At 34.0% G+C, this 17,453-nt stretch overlaps 1 protein-coding gene across 2 annotated transcripts in view; it reads left to right on the top strand.

The window, feature by feature from the left end:
* Nucleotides 1-16,715, top strand: part of ABHD18 (abhydrolase domain containing 18) — a 51,433-nt gene extending 34,718 nt beyond the window's left edge. For both annotated transcript variants that reach the window (XM_082727573.1, XM_082727574.1), the window contains 6 exons: nucleotides 516-654; nucleotides 2,674-2,763; nucleotides 3,413-3,514; nucleotides 11,653-12,031; nucleotides 12,861-13,023; nucleotides 14,321-16,715. In XM_082727573.1, the coding sequence (XP_082583699.1) occupies nucleotides 516-654; nucleotides 2,674-2,763; nucleotides 3,413-3,514; nucleotides 11,653-12,031; nucleotides 12,861-13,023; nucleotides 14,321-14,372 (925 nt within the window). In that variant the 3' untranslated portion in view covers nucleotides 14,373-16,715. The remainder of the gene's footprint in view (nucleotides 1-515; nucleotides 655-2,673; nucleotides 2,764-3,412; nucleotides 3,515-11,652; nucleotides 12,032-12,860; nucleotides 13,024-14,320) is intronic.
* Nucleotides 16,716-17,453: the final 738 nt, after the last annotated feature.

The following is a 17,453-nucleotide window of genomic DNA, read 5'->3' as shown; positions in this document are numbered from 1 at the left end:
ATCTGAAACTAATATTATGTATTTTAACTATACTACATGCAAAAATCAGAAAAAATTTCTAGTTGATTATATTCATAAATTGTATATTTTGTGAAAAATAAGCAGCATATTGAAGATTTTGGAAATACATGAGTGTTAGGTTAAATCCTTTTACATTGCTTTTAAAAAATGTTTATGCTTTAAGTTCTATTGTAGTAACGGGAGGAACAACTATGAATTTTTTTTTTTAAGTTTCTTTAAATGCTATCAAATAAATATGATTTCCTGGGCTTTAAAATAGCTAAATAATTGAAATTCAAAAAAGATTCGATAGAGAGCATTTATACCTTTTAAAAATAAATTTTAATTAATTGTAGAATAACGTTAGCACTCTAATTCCATCGATTTATTCCATTGTTTTACTCAGCTAACTCATTCTTTAAAAGAAAAACATGAAGTCTGGCTACCTGTTGTAAATTTGCTTATATTAAAATGTAAATGCATAAATAATTTTCTCTTTTGTCTTGTGAGGGTAGAAGGTCCAGCTTAAAAAACGTGTCTGACCTTTTTGTGATGGGAGGAGCTCTTGTTTTAGAATCTGCTGCTCTCTTGCACTGGCTAGAGAGAGAGGGTTATGGACCTCTAGGAATGACCGGAATATCCATGGGAGGACATGTAAGCCTTTTAATTTCAACTGATATTTCATTGTGATTATGTTCATAATGTAGTTATTTTAAAAATTCTCTTCAGGTAGAGAATTAATTTTAGTTTTGGAAATAGGTTTCAAGCTTTTCCAGTTAACAATGTTGTTGGGTTTTTTTTTTGGTATGATTTATGTAGACATTGTACTACTTATTTCACAGTTATAGCTCAGATATTGGATTTAATATTTTGTTAGTTGATTTTTAAAAAATAAAAATAATAAAACTAATTTTTATAAAACTTAACTTTTTACATCTCAAGTGCAAATACCTTATTTTGCTGTTAAATTGGCAAAGATAGCAAATTTGGAAAATACTTTTAATTTATCTCTTATGCCTATGCCCACAGTCACCAGCCTGTTTTACTTTGTCTTCTAGAGGGTAGTAAAACAGCCTTCAAGTGGTTTCTCTGTCACTTGTCTTTTCTCTCATTAATATTCTTCTAAGTTTTTCTTCATACCATTACTAGAATGTTTTTTCTAAATCTCATCTTTGTTCTCTCCCATTTAAAACCTGCCAAAGGCTTGCTGTTGTACTGGGGTAGCTATGCCAGGTGCTAGCAACCCTCAGGGGCCCTTTCATTCTTAGCCAAAATAGCAGTTTGCCCTTCTGGTTCCAGTCCAGAGCTTACTTTCTGTGAGAAGCTCTTCCTGACTCTTAGCCTAAACTCAGACCATATTTCATCTCTCATTTGTGCTTATTTCACTGCACTGTGATTACTTGTTTAGCAGTTTATTCTCTCCATGAAGCAGTTGGTTCAATGAGGCCTCAGAAATATGCTCTAGTTTGTTACCTGGACATATTAGCCACTCAGTACATTTAGAAAGAAACAAGTTTTTGGTAAGTCATTTGAATTATAAAATTAAGTTCAAAAACTGATTAAAATTTGTAAGAACTATTAGACCATGAACTTGAACACTACCTAGTAGTGTTTCTACTTTTATGACCTAGATTGAGATCCTATAACTTTCACTTGAATTACTTCCTATACTGGTTTCCCTACCTCAGGTTTTACCTGCTCTAATCAATCCTATAAATTGCTATCATTTTGGCTTCCTTAAATCACTTCTTGGACAATGCTGCTCCTTTGCCCAGACCTCTTTGTTAATTTCCCATTATATACAGAGCAAAAGGGACCTCTAATCTGATACTGTCCCATCTTTCCAGACCTATCTCTCCCACCTCATTGGCTATATGTACCCTATTGACCAGCCAAACTAAAGTATATTGGCTTGTTTTCCTACCTGCTTTTCCACTGTTTCCTTTTTCACCATCTTGCCTTTGATCATATTTTTTTTTATATGGAAGACAAGATCTCATCTTTCATTTCCCCTGAGGGACAGCCAGTTCATGAAGCCTTCTTTTATTCCTTTAGCCAAAAATAACTTTTCCCTTTTCTAAACACACACATTACATTACTTTATATCACTTATATAATCTGTTTGTAGTTCACCAAATTCTTGGCATTTTGCAGTTAGCCCCAAATGTCTAAGGTTTTATAGTTGTGATTTTGCTGTATCTGAGCAAATCATTTAGGTAATGAATATCATTAGCCTGCTCCCCAGCATCTACATTTCAGTCTGTTTGGTCTGTTTTTATCCGGTAGAAAGTAGTTCTCTATGAAGGGTTTTGAGATGATTTAAAATTTTACAACATTTATTATTTTCTAAGGGGGAAGTTGTATGTCATTGAATTTGTGATTTGGGCAGTTTCAGAAGGTTGCTAGACATTCTCATGAGTATTTAGAGATTTTTTTTTAAGATTTTATTTTTAAGTACTCTCTATACCCAACATGGGGCTCAAATTTACAACCCTAGATTAAGAGTCCTGTGTTCTACTGAGAGAACTAGATGCCCCACGTATTTAGAGATTTTGTGTTCATATCTTATCTCACTAAGAACTACCCAGACTACTTCTTAATAATAAATCTTTTCATTTTAATGAATAGAAATTTAAACAGAAGCTCTCTAACTGACTGTTAAACATTTTGCAGATGGCTTCCTTAGCGGTATCCAACTGGCCTAAGCCCATGCCATTGATTCCATGTCTGTCTTGGTCCACAGCATCTGGGGTCTTCACTACGGTAATTTAATTGCAATTAATATTTAAGTAGATATATATAATTAAAATTAATTGTTTAGGGGTTCTCAAAACCACCTCCAGGTTTGCTGATTGTCTAGAAGGTATCACAGGACTCACCATATAATCTGATTCATGACTAAGACTTATTATATCAAAAGGATACAATACAAAAGAATCAGCAAAGGGAGAAGGCACATGGGGCAAAATCCAGAGGAAATCAGGTATAACCATCCATTGGAATCTTACATGATTTGTTTAATTCATCCAGCAATGTGTTGTGATAGTACGTGTGAGAAGCTCAATTGATCCTGGCAGCCCAGGGTAATCAGGGGTCAGTCACTTAGGCACTCTCTGCCTCACATGTACCAAAATTCCAGATGAAAAGTACATGTTCAGCAGAAACTACATTGTACAAGAAGTTTGGGGAGAGTGCCCCACTTTGTCATTTAGAAAGTTGTGTATTGGGATTAGGAACTGTTTATTTGTCAAGGTTCCAGACTCTAATCAAGAGCCAACATTGCAAGCAGGGCTTTCTAAAGATAGGACGCTTCAAGCCTGCTATGTTTATTCTTTTCTGCATACTAATAATAAAATTACTGGACAAAATGTTTTATGGAATGATTTGATCTTAACACAGTTTGTTATTTCAGGGTGTTCTAAGTAAATCGATTAATTGGAGGGAGCTGGAAAAGCAGTATTATACACAGACAGTTTATGAAGAAGAAATTATTCACATGCTTGAATACTGTGGAGTAAGTATTTTTAATGTCTGCATAAATTGGGGGAAAAATTGATGGTGTTTAATGACTCCGTTTTTTAAAAAGAATCACAAATTTGTTAAAAAGCAGTAGTGCTTTCTAGTTTTTAAGGTTCCTCATTTTAAAATATAGATGTAAAAAAATCATGCAATGCAAATGTATGGCTTGCACCAATAGAATAAAAATTGACCACCCAGGGGTACCTGGGTGGCTCAATCAGTTAAGTGTCTGCTTTTGGCTTAGGTCGTGATCCCAGAGTACTGGGATTGAGCCCTACTCAGTGGGGAGCCTGATTCTCCCTCTTCCTCTGCTACTCCCCCTGCTTATGCACACTCACTCTCTCTCTCTCTCTCTCAAATAAATTAATAAAATTTTTAAAATAAATTTTTTAAAAAGATAAAAGAAATTGACCACCTAGATAGTCCACAATGGCAGAGAAGCTGGAGACCTTAGTTTCTTCTGGTCCCAGGAATTCAGCTAGATAGCTATCAAATAATTTTGAACACCTGTGAAGTCAACTGGAGTTCTAAGAAAAGAATAGCTGCAACTCTACAAATAGAGAAGCAACTACTTTCTGCAAGAATGACAAGATGGAAAAACTCAACTTCATAAGAGAACAAGAGGCAGCACTGACTGCCACGGACCTAATCAGTATGGATATAGGTAAGATGTCAGGTCTAGAGTTCAGAATAACAATTATAAAAGTACTACCTGGGTTTTAAAAAGCATAGAAAACACTAGAGAATCCCTTTCTGGAGAACTAAAAAAACTAAAATGTAATCAAGTCAAAATAAAAAAGACTATTAATGAGATGCAATAAAAAATGGAGGCTTGGGGCGCCTGGGTGGCTCAGTGGGTTAAGGCCTCTGCTTTCGGCTCAGGTCATGATCCCAGGGTCCTGGGATCGAGCCCCACATCGGGCTCTCTGCTCAGCAGGGAGCCTGCTTCCTCCTCTCTCTCTGCCTGCCTCCCTGCCTACTTGTGATCTCTGTCTGTCAAATAAATAAATAAAATCTTTAAAAAAAAAAAAAAAAAATGGAGGCTTTAACTGCTGAGATAAATGAGCTCCAGAAGAGAGAATTAGTGACATAGAAGACCAAACAATGGAGAATAAAAAGGCTGAGAAAAAGAGAGATAAACAACTACTAGATCACAAGGGGAGAATTTGAGGGATATGTGATAACATAAAGTGAAATAATACTAGAATAATTGGTATCCCAGAAGAAGAGAGAGAGAGGAGGGTGTGTAGAACATATATTGGAGCAAATTATAGTGGAGAACTCCAATTTGGGGAAGGAAACAGGCATCGAAATATAGGAGGTACAGAGAATTCCCCTCAAAAATCAATATATGCCCAACATATAATAGTGAAACTTGCAAATCTCAGAGATGAAGAGAAAATCCTGAAAGTAGCTTGGAATAAGAGGGCAGAAACATCAGATTGGCAGCAGCCCTATCTGCAGAGACCTGGCAGGCCAGAAAGGACTGGCTTGATGTTTTCAGGGTACTGAATGAGAAAAATATGCAGCCAAGAATACTTGATCCAGCTATACTGTCGGTCAAAATAGACGAAGTGATAAAAAGCTTCCAGGACAAACAGAAACTAAAAGAATTTGTGATCTTCACTTAAAGGGATCCTTAAAGCTAAGAGACAGCCCAAAAGTAACATAGACCAGGAAGAAACAGAGACAATATACAGAAATAGTGACTTTACAGCTAATATAATGGTACTAAATTCGTATCTTTCAGTAGTTACTCTGAATGTAAATGGTCTAAATGTCCCCAATCAAAAGACACAGGGTATCAGATTGAATTAAAAAAAGCAAGACTCCTTAGTACACTGTTTGCAAGAGACTCATTTTAGACCCCAAAACACCTCCAGATTTAAAATGAGCGGATGGAAGACTATTTATCATGCTAATGGACATCAAAAGAAAGCTGAGGTGGCAGTCCTTAAATCAGACAAATTAGATTTTAAACCAAAGACAGTAATAAGAGATTAGGAAGGACACTTTATCATAATTAAAGAGTCTCTCCAACAAGAAGATCTAACAATTGTAAATATTTATGCCCATAACATGGAAGCAGCCAATATAAGCCAATTAATAACAAAAAGAAACACTTGAATAATAATACAATAATAGGAGGGGACTTTAACACCCTCTCCCTGAGAAAATCAACAAGGAAATAAGGGCTTTGAATGACACACTGGACCGGATAGACTTAACAGATATATTCAGAGCATTCCACCTAAAGCAACAAAGTATATATTCTTCTTGAGTACATGTATAGGACATTCTCCAGAATAGATCACATACTGGGTCACAAATCAGGTCTCATCTGGTACCAAAAGTTGGGATCATTCTCTGCATATTTTCAGACCACAATGCTTTGAAACTGGAACTCACTTATAAGAGGAAATTTGGAAAGAATGCAGATGTATGGAGGCTAAAGAGCATCCTAGTAAGAATGAATGGGTCAACCAGGAAATTAAAAGAATTTTAAAAATTCATGGAAAAAAATGAAAATGAAAACACATTTGTTCAAAACCTTTGGGTTGCAGCGAAGGCAGTCCTAAGAGGGAAGTATCTAGCAATACAAACCTTTCTCAGCAATAAGAAAGGTCTCAAATACACAACCTAACCTTAAATTTAAAGGAGATGGAGAAAGAACAGCAAATAAAACCTAAAGCCAGAAATCAGTTGCATTTCTATACACTAACAATGAAACAGAAAAAAGAGAAATTAAGGAGTTGATCCCATTTACAATTGCACCAAAGCCCATAAGATACATAGGAATAAAGCTAACCAAAGAGGCGAAGGATTTGTGCTCAGAAGACTATAGAGTACTCATGAAAGAAACTGAAGAAGATACAAAGAAATGGGAAAATATTCTGTGCTCACAGATTGGAAGAACAATTATTGTTAAAATATCTGTGCTACCTAGAGCAATCTATACATGCAATGAATTCCTTTCAAAATGCCATCAACTTTTTTTCACAGAGCTGGAACAAATAATCCTAAAAAGTGTATGGAACCAGAGAAGACCCCAAACAGCAAAAGGAATGTTGAAAAAGAAAACCAAAGCTGGTCACATCTCAATTCCAGACTTCAAGCTGTATTACAAAGCTATAATCATCAAGACATATGGTACTGGCACAAAAACAGACACGTAGACCAATGGCATGGTATAGAAAGCCCAGAAATGGAGCCTCCACTCTATGGTGCACTAATCTTTCTTTGATAAAGCAGGAAAGTATGTCCAATGGAAAGACAGCCTTTTCAACAAATGGTGTAGGAAAATTGGAAAGCCACATGCAGAAGAATGAGACTGGACCATTTCTTTACCCCATACACAAAAATAGACTCAAAGTAGATGAAAGACCTAAATGTGAGACAGGAATCCATCAAGATCCTAGAGGAGAATGCAGGGAACAACCTCTGTGACCTTGGCCACAGCAACTTCTTGCTGGATATATCTCTAAAGGCAAGGTAAACAAAGGCCAAAATGAACTATTGGGACTTTGTCAAGATAAAAAGCTTTTGCACAGCAAAGGAAATAGTCGACAAAACAAAAAACAATGGACAGAATGGGAGAAGACATTTTCAAATGTCTTATCAGATAAAGGGCTAGTATCCAAAATCTATAAAGAATTTACCAAACTCAATACCGAAGAACAAATAATCCAATCAAGAAATGGGCAGACATTTCTCCAAAGAAGACATACAGATGGCCAACAGATAGATGAAAAAATGCTCAATATCACTTGACATCAGGGAAATACAAATCAAAACCTCAATTAGATACCACCTACACCAGTCAGAATGGCTAAAATTAAGTCAGGAAATGACAAATGCTAGTGAGGATGTGGAAAAAGGGGAGCCCTCTTATACTGTTGGTGGGAATGCAAGCTGGTACAGTCACTCCGGAAAACAGTATGGAGGTTCCTCAAAAAGTTAAAAATAGAGCTACCGTACAATCCAGGAATTGCACTACTGGTTATTTACCTCAAAGATACAAATGTAGTGATCTGAAGGGGCACCTGCACCCCAATGTTTATAGCAGCTGTGTCCACAATTTCTAAACTACTCAAAGAGCTCAGATGTCCATCGACAGATGAATGGATAAAGAAGAGGGAATAGAATAATACTCAGCCATCAAAAAAAAAAAAAAAAAAAGAAAAGAAATCTTTTCATTTACAACAATGTGGATGGAACTAGAGGGTATTATGCAGTCAAATGCTCTACCACTGAGCTATAACCCCTCGTACTAGAGGGTATTATGCTAAGGGAGGGTATTATGCTAAGTGAAATAAGTCAATCAGAGAAAGACAATTATAATCTTGTATGTGTACTTAAGAAACAAAACAGAGGATCATCAGGGGAAGAGTGAAAAAAAATTTTAAAAATTTAAAAAAATTTTTTAAAAAGGACCACCCAACCCAGAAACCACTTCCAGGTGTTCTAATTAAAAAGCCCTTCTCCCCCAACTATTAATCATTATCCTGATTTTTATAGTAATTACTTCCTCTGTCTTTACAATAATTTTATTGTCCCAATGTGTGTCATTAGACACAATTCTTTTATGTGCTTTGAAGTATATTTTAATCTGTAAGTTTTATTCCTTTCCCTTTCCTTGTAATTTATCAATTGATGAATTTAGGCTATTTATTTGTAGAGTTTCTCACATTCTAGCTCTTTTTTTTTTAAGATTTTAATTTATTTGTCAGAGTGAGAGAAAGAGAGAGAGAGAGAGAGCACACAAGCAGGGGGAGGGGCTGGCAGAGGGAGAAGCAGGCTCCCTGCTGAGCAAGGAGCCTGATGTGGAACTTGATCCCAGGATCTATGATCTGAGTGGAAGGCTGACGCTTAACCACCTGAACCACCCAGGCGTCCCAAGTGTAGCTATTTCTGAATGCATTCTCATGGTACAGTTTAGCATGTTCACCCATGCTCTATATTGCCTGAAAGTTGGCAGCTGGGTCTAGAGTCTCCATTCAGTTTTTATTCCTTTAGTAGGAGTACAGGAAGCACATAATGTCTAGTCTCTATTTTGTGGTGTAAGCCTCCATTCATGTTTAATACCTATGTCTCTTAATAGTGGAGAGCTTCAAAATGCTGATATTCTATCATTTTTTTATTTATTCGTTTGAATGCTTATATAAAAAAGCACTTATCTATTATTGTACCTAGTAGTTCAATTCATCTAGGAAAGGCAAGATAAATGCTTGATTCTTTACTGTAACCTACCAGTTTTCAGAAAATTTAATTGGTTCCCTGTTAGTTTCCTAAGGTGACCAGTTCCTTTAATGATTTTTTTCTTTTTGTGAATTTTTAATTTTACACATTCTGTTTGGAAGTCACTGAGAATCTCAAGAAATCTCAGAAAGGAAACGAGACTCTCCACTATCAATTAGGACTTTTGTAATTATACCACTATAAATCTCACTCTTGTAAAGTAAGTCTGTCTTGCATAATCTCAAAGGGTTATTATGTGCCTAAGAACTTTGTTACAAAATACCTCTACCTGCTAGTTAGTTCCTTGTGCTCCCCTGTACATATAAGCCAAAAGATGCCTATATTTGAGAGCTTATGAGAAAACTCAATATGAAAATTTTTTGAAGGGAGAATCAAAAATTTTGGTTGTCTGAAATGGCAGTGTGGTCTTACCCTGCACTTTCTTTGTGCATGAGGTTGTATAGAAGTTTTTTTGTCCTGGGGCGCCTGTTGGTTAAGCATCTGCTTTCAGCTCAGGTCATGATCTAACTGTCCTGGGATTGAGCCCCGCATCAGGCTCCCTTCTTAACAGGGAGCCTTCTTCTCCCTCTCCCTCTGCTGCTCCTCCTGCTTGTGCTCCCTTTCTCTCTCTTGTCAAATAAATTTAAAAAAAAAATCTTTAAAAAAAGAAAGGTTTTTTGTCCCAGAACTAGTTCACAGTCATGCATAGTCAAGAAATGTCAAGATGGCTTCCTTCCTTTTTGTTATAAAAACAGTTTTCCAATCAAAAGCAGTTAAAGTTGATGGTGTAGCCCTCTGAGTAATTCTAGTTTGCTTAATCTTATATTTCTCAATGTTTCCAAACTTCCTTTTCCATTCCCTCTTATATATATATTTGATCTGGATGACTTCAGTGATTTGTTCTACTAGCCAGGTTGTTGGGTTCCTTTTTTGCCTTGGCTTCAACCAATTTTAGGCAGAAAGGCAGGTAGAGAGAGTCATTCTTCAATTTTTTAAATAGATTATATGGCCATGTAGTTCAAGCATCATGAAGTATAAAAAGGCATATCATGAAACACATCCTACCCTTATTCTCAATTTGCCTAAGTCCTATCTCCCTCAATAAATAAGTCATTATTTATTAATATTTCAAGGAATTTTTCAAACCAGTAGAAATAAGAGCTTTTTTCTTACCTTTTTTAAGGGACTATACACAAATGTTTCTTTTTTCTTTTTTGCTGCTGCATAATAATCAATTATATGGGCGATGTACCATGATTTATTAACCAGTACCCTGTTGATATGATTTCTCATTTTTTTCCTTGTAACAAACAGTGCTGCAATGAATAAATTTGTACATTTGTCATTTCACAAATGTAAATTCCTAGAGATGTTGTTACATTTGTAATATTAGATTTTGTCTACTTCTGCTTGCGTCTGTCTATACTAGCAGTAGGAACATATGCATCTATTTCTCCATAATTTCCCAAATTGAGTGTGTTAGCAAACTTAAGGGTTTTGTTTTGTTAACCTGATGATGAAATTAGTATTGTTTTTATTTACTTAATTTTAAGTAAAATTTGATATGTTTTTAAGTTCAAGAGCTATATATTTCAATGTCTGTGACCTTTATTTACATGTCGCTTGCTCACTTCTTCTCTTGTGGCTTTGGGCTGTGTGTTCACTTCTAGCTCTTAATAAAAGCAGTTAGCTTTGTCATATAAGTTACAAATACATTTTCCCATATTGTCATTTTTTTCTTTTGACTCTGCCCTTAGTATTTAATAAAGTTTATTTTATTTAAATTATATTGTACTTACAAGTCCTTAAACTAAGTATATACTTTTGAGATTTTAATAGGCAATTATTTTTTCCTTGATAATTTTAAATTCTTCTTAGTTCAGCCTAAGAAAGGGGGTGGATGTGGTTGATGTATTACTTGCCAGGATACACTCATAAGGCTTTTGGAAGTTCTAAGATTCAGGCAGATCATGATTTCAAAACTTTGGCATTAAGCATATGGTGTAGACTAAATGATACCCTTTAGTGTTTAAGAGGAGACATTTAGCAATATAGTATGTCTTTTATTTATCTAGTCCTCAGATAATTCTTGACATCTCTTTTTTCTTTGTTATTGTTTAAGTTGTAACATATATGCAACATAAAATGTACAGTTTCACCCATGTTGAGGTGTACAGTTCAGTGGTGTTATTAAGTGCATTCACATTGTTGTGCAACCATTGCCTCTCTCCATCACCACCATCCATCTCCAGCACTTTTCATTTTACTAAACTGAAACTCTGTACCCATTAAACGATGATTCTTCATTCCCCTTCCTTCCAGCCCCTGGCAGTCCCCACTCAATTCTCTATTCTCTATGAATCGACTACTCTAGATTACCTCATAAAATTTGGAATCATACAATATTTGTTGTTTGTATCTAGCTTATTCATTTAGCATAGTGTCTTCAAGGCTCATTCATGTTGAAGAATATATCAGAATTTCATTCCTTTTAAGACGAAATGATAATCAGGGCACCTGGGTGGCTCAGTTGTTGGGCATCTGCCTTCAGCTCAGGTCGTGATCCCAGGGTCCAGGGATTGAGCCCTGCATCTGGCTCCCTGCTCAATAGGAAGCCTGCTTTTCCCTCTCCCACTGCCCCTGCTTGTGTTTCCTCTCTCACGGTGTCTCTCTCTCTCAAATAAATAGAATAAATATTTAAAAAAAATTAAAAAGCATTTAGAAGAAAATAAAGGAGAATATTTTAAAAAAAAAGACTAAATGATAATCCATTGTATGTATGTACTACATTTTATTTGTTCATTAATTCACTGATGAAATTTGTGTTTTGTCTTTAACAAGGTTGTTAAATAAAATGCATTTTATAATAAATGATATTTTCTTTTATTTATTTAGACAGATTCTTTCAAAATGGGACAAGAGTTTGTGAAACGCTTCCCTATCAGTGCAGACAAGCTAACTAACCTTAATGTGGTTTCTGGAACTTTAAATTTAGATATGACAAACCAAGTTGTATCCCCAAAACCTAGTGAGTGCCATAAATCTAGTAAAACATCTGTCAGTGCCACATCAGAAAGACTCTTACTGCAAGATACCTCTAAGATGGAGTGCTTCAATCAAACGCTTTCAACCAACAAAAGTAATTACACGAGTTGCAATCCTCAGTCATACCATCTACTCAGTAAAGAACACAGAAGAAACAATCTTCAGAAAGAGTCTTTAATATTCATGAAAGGAGTCATGGATGAATGTACTCATGTGGGAAATTTCTCAGGTACCAATTTTTATATGAAATTAAGAATGTTTGCTGATCTGTAAATATTTGTGAAATATTTTTTTAAAGATGCTTTATAAAATAATTTCATATTTCAAGAGTATGTTTATTGTTGGCACCAGAATATATTTTCCAGGCTAAGTGAGTTATTTAAATGCTTCATATTTTATCCATGATAATCTAAAACCATCTTATTAGTTTAAAAATATATTGGATTTTGTGGGGAATGGGGGATTGGGTAACAGGGTGATGGATATTGGGGAGGGCATGCGTTGTACTGAGCACTGGGTATTATATAAGAGTGATGAATCACAGACCTGTACCCCTGAAACAAATAATACATTATAGGTTAATTAATTGAATTTAAATTTTAAAATATATGTTGGATTTTGTGTCTTTTTTAGAATGTTCATCTTTTTGTTTTAGAGATAAATATTATATTACATTGTATTATAGTTGGTTTTTAACTTAATCATGAAGTTTTTAGGGGCTCCTGGGTGACTCAGTTGGTTATGCAGCTGCCTTCAGCTCAGGTCATGATCTCAGGGTCCTGGGATTCAGCACCAGGTCTGGCTCCCTGCTCAGGAGGAGGTGTGCTGCTCCCTTTCCTTCTTTCCCCACCCCCACTCATTCCTAGTCTGTGCTTTCTCTCTCTTTCAAATAAATAAATATAAAATCTTTTTTTTTAAAAAAATTAGTTTGACAGATGTTTCATTTAGTGTACTATCAGGGGTATTTCATTTTCTAATAGGATTAATAGTATTTATATAAAAATCTTAAGAGCTTTTTAAGGGTATATATGTTTTATTTTTTAAAATTCTATCCCTAGTTCCAGTTGACCCAAGCCTCATTATAGTGGTTCAAGCCAAAGAAGATGCTTATATTCCACGAACAGGAGTTCGAAGTCTACAAGAAATTTGGCCTGGTTGTGAAATCCGTTATCTAGAGGGGGGTCATATTAGTGCTTATCTTTTTAAACAAGGACTCTTCAGGTAAGATGATTGGTCTAAACAGGTATCTGTTTATTTGCTTGTTTTTTGGAATTTTTTTTTGACCTCAATAAATAGAGAAGATTGGGTATTTTTATTATATGTTTTAGTCTTCTTATTTCTTACCTTCCTCCCTCAATTCTCACGTTGTGATACTTTTTCCTATACCATCCTCTTCTTTTTTCTTTTACAGAACTAGGGAAGTAGCATATGATAGGCACATTTTATTGTGTGTTTTTACCCTCTTCAAGTAGTAATAGCCAGGCATATTTAGGGTGGAGGGAGGAATACCGGGGTTTGTAAAATTTGCTTTGGTTCATCTTGAATTTTTCACTCCACTTTCTTCTTTCATATGGCATGATCATCTATGGAAGAGTCCAGCACTGTTTTTCAGTAGCACATGAATATTGAACCTTACGTGAGAAGTGAAAATATTGGTTTTAATGTTAATAACCTTATATGACTCCAGTACTTACTAGAAATTATAAAAATTTTATGCCGTATCTCTAGTTTTTGATAGCCTATATTATTTCTACTTCTATTCAAATTTGATGGCAAAAGGTATCTTTGGGATATGTTTATCATTAATGGTTAAATAAATTAGTTCACATAAAGTGCTTAGATAAGTGCCCTGTGCATGCTGTGTTTCAAAACTGCCAGCTGCATCACTAGATAACAAAGAATTGTATTACTTCATGTTTGACATGTTTTAGCTCTTTTTAATCCAAGAAATAATTCTTTGTATGTTGTCACTTATTTAGTTTAACTTTTATATGTCACCTTAAATGTCCAGTTAAAATACTAAAACACCCTGTGAAGGGAATATTAGAAACTAAGGCTTCTGCTTTTAGTTCAGTTGCTAAGAACATGTGTTTTTCTGGACAAAAAGCATCCTTATCATAATTTATGAAACAGGTTGAATAAATACTACATTATGAAAAGTTACATAGCCAGTTAATTTTCAACAAGTGACATACATACATACATATTTTATATTGCATATATATATATATTATATAAATGCATATATTATGTAAGTTCGAAGGCGCAAAAAAGTACATCATAGAAAAGGTACTTCCGAATTCATCATCAGTTGAAAGCACATTTGAGGTTTTCTGCAGCTGTGGTGAAGTTACATGGATCCAACCACCACCCTCAGGTAACTGCCTCTTTCAAAGCTATTTGGAGAGGAAGTCAGGTTGCAAGCCACAGGTAACTTTGGAAATAACATAATAAAAGTAGTGTCCGTCTTCCTCTTTTGCTCATTACTTAACAGTTTTTCTTTCATCTTCAATTTTAGACAAGCCATCTATGATGCATTTGAACGCTTCCTCCATAAATATGCTAACTAATTGGATCATTCTATGTAACCAGAATGGCCATCATGTTTCCTACAAAAGGAGTTTTTCATCTTTTGATGATAAGAATAAGCAGACAGCACTATATATCTAACTACTATCAGTTTAGTCTGGAATTCATTGTTATATCAGTCAACAGTGATCTTTAAATACATGTGAATAATTTTAAACCAATATTTGGATGAAACAATGTTGAAGTATTTTGTTACTGTTTTGTGGGAACCCCATATATGCAATATTTTGTCTGTTGTTACTATTTATGAAAACCGTAAATTTTAATTGTGAATAATTTATTAATTAAAATAAATTTATTCATAGAAACCTTATTGGTTTTTAAAGAACTGCTAAATCAAGCTAAGTTTGTAATACATCAGCATGTATTGTATACTTAAATGATAGTTCTACTATTGATTTGAGAACATGTTTCTTTCTTATCTTCAACTTTAATTTCTGCCATGGAAATATTTAATGATGTATAAAATCAGTGTTAACTTTTAATTCTTAAAAAAATCCTGATTGCTTCATATTTAGGTAGTTTTAATAATTAAAACAAATGTAGGAATGCAGGTAAGATGCATATGACTTGGCTGAACTTTAAAACTTTACCAAATATGAGGTTAGAAAATTATGCCAAATGTATGTCCCCTACTTAAGAAGTTTCAATTCATGAAAAATGGAAATGATGAAAGACCTATTGCATTACTTGATACTGTGTCTTAACATTTTCTTACATTCTGTGGGTTTGCTAAACATCCAACTTTAGTCAGATATACTTGATAGCTTTGGCTTTTTAATTTCAGAAATTAAAGACCACAAATGAAATTGATTTGTTCCATATAACTTCATTTTACAGAAAAGATATAATAACTGCTAACTTTTTTAAGTGGAAGGTTATATGATTAGATTTGGTGCTTTTTATGTTAAACTTCTCAAGCTAAGATTTAAAATGTTTGAAAAAAGTAGAATATATTTTTGGGAATTGTATCAAGGTTTGGAATAAATGTATTTGCATTTTATTTGTTTGAAATCTGTGTTGTCTATGGATTATTTTAAAATATGTATTCTTGGTCTAGCAAGGATATTTGAATTATAATGTGCCTTCATAGTCTTTTAGAAGAATTTATTTATTACTAATATCTCCATCAGTTTAGCTATTAAAAAACTATTTTAAAAATTCATTAATGTGAAGTCATTGATGGTATACAAAACTGTAAATTCTGTAAAACTGCTTTGGCATAGCAAACCAAATCAATTTGGTTACAGCCATTTGGCCTATAGCCATTTTATATCTTCAGACTAGAACCTTTACTTTTAACTGAAGTATAAAATGTACTAAAATTCTTAAACAAAATACCCTTTAAAGATAAAATAAGACTTATTGTCAAATGAATTACAAGAATTTTCTTAGTATATAGGAGGCAATATGATTGAATGCTTTCTGAATTATACCTTAGTAAAACCAACATTTATTTTTTTACCTAAATATTTCTTACTAAGCAATAATGTACTGTGGTATAGGACTTTCTGTTAGTAAAAGAATGAAATGTTATTTAATTTTAATTAACTTTTAGGCATAACTAGTTTTTCCCAAATAAATGTGAAAGGAAGTTTTAAAAATTTCATCTCTTAACCAGATGTTTTAATGAATATTATCCACACAACTTCCTAAATTGATCAAGGTGCAACGTACCTTTTCTTAAAAATTTTAAATCCACTTATCCCAAAATAGTGATTCAAGCTTTATATATACACATTTATATGTCTATATATAGTGTAAGGTATATATATATATATATATATATAAAATAAATGTTATATATAGAGAGAGACAACATACATATTTTAAAAAGTGCTGTCTGCCATTTTGAGAATTGGGTACATAAACTGCTAAAAATTCATTCAGGCCACAGTTGTAAACTTGCAGTCAATACCAGCCAGCGTGGCCCACAGCTGTTTATTCAGTATGCATAATACTTCAAAATTGTTTGAATTTGAAGTCTTTCAACTGGGCATGCATTTCTAGTTTGACACAGTCTGCTAGACTCTCTCTTTCATCAGACTGCTTCACTACTTTGTGTTTCCTACTTAGCCCTGAACACATCTGAGTTTGAGACCCCTGATTTAGATCTGTGGTTACAAAAGTTTCTGAATTTCATGATTTGCTAATGTTGTATTTACTATTATTTTAACATGTGAATTTTAGATTGTTATGAATGTAATTTTTTAATGTGGTGCTTTCTCTCCTAAATATTATTGAATTAACACTGTAACTGGAAAGTTTTCAAATCATTTCCAAGTATTTTATACTTCACAATAAAAGTCTATTTAAAAAGTTAATTATTTCATATATCCAAGAAGATTTATTCTGAATACAGAATGCATGTGTCACATTTGATTAATGTATCCAAACTTGGATTGAGTGTATATTCTTCCTTCGTTCTATTATAAACCAAATAAAGTAAGGCAGAAAGAAGGGAGGCTTTAGCAGAATAGTACTCAGTATCTGCAACAAGAGCCAGATTTCTTTCCCCTGCAAATATGTGTGATCGCAGGGAAAACAGCATTCTGACAGTCCATCTTACCTGAATGCTGTATAATTAGATATAATTCTTGGATATAATTAGATTTATGCTAGTAAATGTTATAAGCAATTAAAAATCTAGAGCTAACTATATGACTGAGAATGGGAATGCTGGGCAGAGGCTGCTATAGAAACTGGGTTTGGAAATAAAAGGAAAGATATTGGCAAATGAGACAAAGGACATAGAAGTACATTTGGACCATTTTGTGAGAGTAAAATAACTTAATTCTGGGACTATTCTTATAGGCAGAATCCTAGGAAACCAATGATTTCGTGAAGAACTTTGAAAACAGTTTAGAAAATTTTGGACCAAAACACGGATTTTCCTCAAGACCAAAAGAACTAATGTGCAGATTCACCAGATTGTGTTAATTAAAAAAAAAAAAAAAAAAGTAAACTTACCATGAAAAGTCTATTATCTGCATGACTCATAACTCACTGAGGTGTAACTGTTTTCCTATATACTGTACTGGATAATTCCATAGAAATAAAGT

This window comes from Mustela nivalis (genome assembly GCF_964662115.1).
Source record: "Mustela nivalis genome assembly, chromosome: 4".
In the NCBI taxonomy this organism is placed as follows: domain Eukaryota; kingdom Metazoa; phylum Chordata; class Mammalia; order Carnivora; family Mustelidae; genus Mustela; species Mustela nivalis.
Note: the sequence above shows the minus strand (reverse complement) of the source record. Positions and strands in the feature narration are given on the sequence as shown.